Source organism: Sinocyclocheilus rhinocerous, unplaced genomic scaffold (assembly GCF_001515625.1).
Source record: "Sinocyclocheilus rhinocerous isolate Xijiao unplaced genomic scaffold, SAMN03320098_v1.1 scaffold619, whole genome shotgun sequence".
In the NCBI taxonomy this organism is placed as follows: domain Eukaryota; kingdom Metazoa; phylum Chordata; class Actinopteri; order Cypriniformes; family Cyprinidae; genus Sinocyclocheilus; species Sinocyclocheilus rhinocerous.
The window spans coordinates 6,507-12,068 of NW_015636051.1; the positions used below are offsets into that span (position 1 = coordinate 6,507).

Below are 5,562 nucleotides of genomic sequence, written 5' to 3' on the forward strand. Positions count from 1 at the left end.
TAAGACTTTACAGGAGAGTGTGGAATACTGGTGGATTGTTGTAATATCTGTATCAGCTGTTTGAACTCTCATTATGATGGCACTCATTCACTACAGGGGATCCATTGGTGAGCAAGTAATGCTACATTTCTCCAACACTGCTCCGATGAAGAAACAAACTTGAGTTTGGCTTGAGGGTGACATTTTTGGTTTTCAGCAAATTTTCATTTATGGCTGGACTATTCCTTTAATGTGGACAAGTGCTGATTGTGATCCAGTCACTACAAATGCATGTAAATAACAGGTGTAAAGAAGGCCGCCTTTGAATCACTTATCTAGACACTTACCATTGAATTCCGGAAGGACAGAACCATTCTTGAGAAAATAATTCTCTTAAAACTCAATTCTATGTCCAACACACTTTGTTGAGAAAGCGAATCGATCAAAATCAATTTACAAGACCTCTTCATCTAGAACACACACACCTGAGGCCTTTTAAAAATATACATCACATTTATTTCAACTGTTACAGACCAGCTTTGCTCTGTCTACAGAAATGTTTGGGCATGACAAGTTGAGTCCAAACCCTTTATCTCTGGTTCGTCCATCAGTCCCCCTGTTGCCCAGCAACCTTGCTAGTTCTCAAACCCCACCGAACGTAACAAAAATTAAAACTGAAGTTCAAAAACTTGGACGCAGCCGACCAAAACACACCACTGTTCCACTTTTTTTTGTTTGTTTCTCTAAAGGTAACACAATGTACAAAAAGCAAGTCTGGAAATAGTAAGATTTTCAGCAATATAAAAATTTTTTTTTTTTTTTTTTTTTTTTGTTGTCTCCACACTCTCCACATGTGAATAAGAAAACAATGCACTTATTTCTACTGAGCTTACTCTGCGTTTGCTTGTTGGGCAGCCAAAGGGTCAAATGGATGCAGTAATGTAACAAGGGAAGCCACAGCGGCACAGAGCAGCGGCCGGCCTCAGCAGTTTGGAGCGCTGTACTGGAAGGCAGTCCCTAAAAAAACGTCTTACAGTTTCCTGGAGATTTTAAACAACTGTCTCCACACTTTGTACAGCATGATACTACAATGATATCCCAAACAGAAATCTGGAAACAAATATGCCCAGAATATAAAAACAATGGAGTTGTCTGGATTTGGAGGCATTTCTTGATGCTTGGAAAAGAAGCGTTTCCCTTTGGCTGACCCTTAGGTCCTGCTGATGGTACAGGCCAAAGCAGGCAGTCTGTGTGGAGGAGGGACAGCCCATCCCCTTCATACAGGGGTGGCTGGGAGTGGTCATTTGAAGGAAGGCGGAGGGAAGGTTTAAAGGAACAGTACATGACTCAGTAGCCTCACAAGGGAAAAGAAGGCACCATTAATGACAGGAAAAGAGCAGTCCATGTCAAGCTTGGAGGCAGATTCTGGACAGAGAGCTGCCCACTCTTCGCACGCACTCCTGGAATAAAAAAAAAAAAAAGAGAGAGAGAGAGAGAAATTAGATATCTATGCATGGTAACATCAGTTTACATGATGCTCATGAAAACAGTATATATATTTAAACTTTATAGTTGAGACGTAACAAACTTCTTTTTGTGAAATGTTTAGTTTCTTAACAAGAAAAAACAACAACACACTTTTGGTTACATCAGAGAAACCCCTTTAACCAAAAATATCTACTTAATTTTAAGTTTTTTGGATTTTAAGTTTAAGTTTAAATCACACATTAGCATTTTCGCAACAAACACAATATTTATTAAATAAAATATATTTTTGATGATTTGGATTGTTTTTATTTCTATATTTTTCATTTATATGATTTGTACGCTTCATCAGCTCATGAACCCTAGACTTTTCCCTGAAAAGAACTCTCAGTGGTTCTCGAACCCCAGTTTCTGTTAGATTTAAATGGACAAAAAACACTAAATTATTCAAACTTTCAGAAAAATTAAAATTAAGAAAAAAAACCCGTAATAAATTAATAAATAAATTAATACAGACTCTACTAAACTATACTATAACTATACTATACTAAAAGTTATCTCAGTTTTATTAAAATAACACTGGTGGGAGATATTTAAACTTTACATTAATCTTTAATCATTCACGTTTATTGGTGTTCACAAACCAAAAATAAATAGAGTGTCATTCAAAGTGTGCACACACTGACATCACTGTAGTTTTCAAAGAAACAATCCAATATGAGGATGGAGTATCAGCTACTAGCAACAGCAAACAACAGACTCAACAGAAAGTGGCTTAAGACTGTAATGATCTAAAAACAATGTTTGAATGGAGTCTGGGCAACTTTAAAGAGGTTTGAGCTGTAATAACTGCAGAAAGTTGTGGAGAAGTAAAAGGCCCCACAGAGCTACTTTGCATGCACTATAATTACATCTTACATAGCAGAAAGAAAATACAGGTCTTGGGAATAAGAAACCAAAAACGAATTTAGCACTATTTGCTCTAAAATAGCCCACTAGTCCTAGTAGCATAATGATGGTAAGCTTTAAATTTGTCTTTCCTTTTGAGAGTGGAGGAAAACTTAATTGGCTGTGTTGGTGTGCAAAGGGAAGGTAATTAAAGGGGAATTATGCGAAAGCAGTGTGAAAGCATATGTACACATCCTCAAATCTGAAAAACCACCCAGTGAATGTGACCCGAGCCATCGCTTACCTGAGGAGGTGAGCACTCTGACCTGAGCGCTGGCGGCTCCTTCACCTCCTTCACTGACTGCGCGCACCTCGATGATGTATGTTCCCCCCTCAGGTAGCGTCAGGACGACGGCTGAGTTTGGAGTCCTCATGACTCGGCTGTGGCCCCGTCCCTCTTGACGCAATAATACCTACAATGGGGAGAAAAAAAAACCCATCAAACATGTGCAGTGATGTTGTGTTTTACTTTACATCCACAGTATCTGTGCGATACCGACCTTGTACCCAATGACTTCTGACTCGTTGTCCCTTGCTTTCACTGGATCCCAGGATAGAGAAACATTGTTCCCCTCCTGAATCCACATCAGGTTGCCTGGGGGTAGACTTGGGGCTGAAAAGACATAGTGAGAGAGAGAGAGAGATAACCAAACAGTAATATAAAAAGCTCATTAAAAAAATTAAGGTCTGTAATGAACAATAATCACGTTAAATGTAATATACAAACTATTATCCTCCTCTCAAGACCTATTTCATCCATCCTTCTATATGCTAGACAGCACTTTGTTGACAGAGTGTGCAAAACGGTCACAATGCACCAAGTTTCCAGCAACAAGCCATTCATCTGTCTACAATGAACCTCGAATTGTTGTGTGATATGACAATCACATTAGAAGATACTGCATTTGATGTGTAATGAGCAGTCATGTAGAGTGGGGTTTTTGCAATGAGCTACTAATGGAGTGCTGCAGAGATGACATATTTTGTGTAGGCCAAACTCAGAAATAAGCACTTCTGGTTCCATCATCCTAAAGTCAATGTTTTTTTTTTGAATGGGGTTTTTGCTTAAATGCCTGAAATCAAGTCTGTGGTTAACACGCTCAAGACATTTTACGTTTTATTCTACATAATATACATGAAATACATCAATGATACCACCTTGTAATTTTAAAAGCTTTTAATTGTCTTTAAAACACCAGTTGCAAACAAATATGTAAATGGGACTGCAGAGGTTGTTGGAAACATTAAATTAGCTTTTTACTTCTGGCGATTGTATTTAGGCTTTAAAATTCATAAAAGTTGTGTTCATTTGTGAATATTATCACGATGAACAAAACACGTAAGATTCATAAACTTTTGTCGGTCACAGAGCTTATTTTCTGCTGTAATCCACAAGCCAATGGAAAATCCTATTGAGTTCTTGTCAAGGGAACTAGGGTGATGTGGGTTAGCCTACAAAAATACATCTTTGCAGCACCATATGCATACATATACCTATTCTATACATTATTGACTTGATACACCTCTTCTATGAACCTGCTTTTAATTTCTAAATTAAAATTAATTTCAGTATTTTCTTGGCAGTATACAGTTGAAAATGTAAGGATGACACAACTATTCTGAAATTATAATGAAGAAAATAAAAGCCTTGTTAAAGCAATGATTCTATCCATCTATCTATCTATCTATCTATCTATCTAATTATTATTTTTTTTAAAAAGGAAACCTTGAGTAGTTGGCATAATAATCTTTCATTATTATGTCTTGACTGTGTGTCTAGGTCAGTAAGTCTCTTAAAATATCAGACAATTTGGTCTTTTTAAGACAAGGCAAAGTTAGTTCACTAAAATATCATGTGGCGCATTTTCACTAAAAATATATATTTCTGAATTAATTATTCATTATATTTGTAAAAAAATATTGTGTTGTTAAAAACATTTTCAAACTTACTGAAAATACTGATTAAGTGTATACAGTTCAATGTATTTAAGGTGTAAAAAATGTTATTACTTTTTACTTTTTATATATTTTTTTCACTTTTGTAGAAAATGTTACAACGTTTTTTCAAAATATAAAACCAAGAGGAATACAAAGAGTACATTTCTAAGAGCTTTCAGTTTGTGTATTTATTCATTCATTCATTATTGGACAGTTTTCTTGGATCTTGGACAGTCTTATTTGTCATTGACGCTTTTTTAATTTTATAATTTATAATGCTTCCAAAGGAGCTGTTTTAAGGGAACTCACCATTTTTCTTAGTGCTGATCTTGATGGGTGAGCTGGCTGGTCCTTGACCGACGCTGTTGAATCCTTTCACAGAGATCAGATACGGCATGTTTCCCTCCAGCCCCGTCAGCAGCATGCTCATCTCATTCCCCGTCGTCCTCTTCTTCTTCCCTGTCTCCTCCTGCTCCACGTCTTTCCAGAAGCTCACCTGTTCCCAACAAGACAATCTGTTTCACTTTCTGTCTTTCATTCATTTAAGAATTGTTGTATTGAGAAAGAAAATGAGACTGAGTTGCCTCACATGAAAAAGTGAGAGTTGCCAATTTCTTGTGATATTGTGTCATTTGGTTTAAATAACTGTCATATATTTTGCATGACGGGCATAATAGGCGAGCATGTAATATCTCCCTGTGATGAAATACGATAATCTTTCTCACTGGAGGACACAACTGTGTAATTTCACTGCAGAGAATATAGCAGCATCCATCTATGAAGGCTGTAGGCTCTCAAACATACACAACTGTTAGCCAATCATAGCAGTGCGCGTTTACAATCGAGTCTACAATCTGCCACGCCTATTCAAACAGAGCAGTCCAACGAGGGGGGTCAAAACAAAATATTACTAAAATATGGTGTTTTTTGTTGTAAAAATCTTGAAAACATTATAAGAAGACCTCAGAGAACAGTACAAAATAATAAAAAAGGCAGTTTATGACCCCTTTAAAACATATAGAACATACATTTACTGTATTGAGAAATATTTGTTTTTAATTAGATTAGGTACTACACTGTGTTATTTTATGTGTGTATATATATATATATATACAGTGGGTACGGAAAGTATTCAGACCCCCTTAAATTTTTCACTCTTTGTTATATTGCAGCCATTTGCTAAAATCATTTAAGTTAATTTTTTTTCCTCAT

General features: G+C 36.4%; 1 protein-coding gene across 2 annotated transcripts in view; it reads right to left on the reverse strand.

Moving 5' to 3' along the window:
- Positions 1-570: 570 nt before the first annotated feature.
- The window catches only part of cntn5 (contactin 5), a 200,301-nt gene continuing 195,309 nt past the window's right edge, over positions 571-5,562 (reverse strand). For both annotated transcript variants that reach the window (XM_016562234.1, XM_016562233.1), the window contains 4 exons: positions 4,660-4,846; positions 2,913-3,025; positions 2,657-2,825; positions 571-1,439 (listed from right to left, as the gene is read on the reverse strand). In XM_016562234.1, the coding sequence (XP_016417720.1) occupies positions 1,336-1,439; positions 2,657-2,825; positions 2,913-3,025; positions 4,660-4,846 (573 nt within the window). In that variant the 3' untranslated portion in view covers positions 571-1,335. The remainder of the gene's footprint in view (positions 1,440-2,656; positions 2,826-2,912; positions 3,026-4,659; positions 4,847-5,562) is intronic.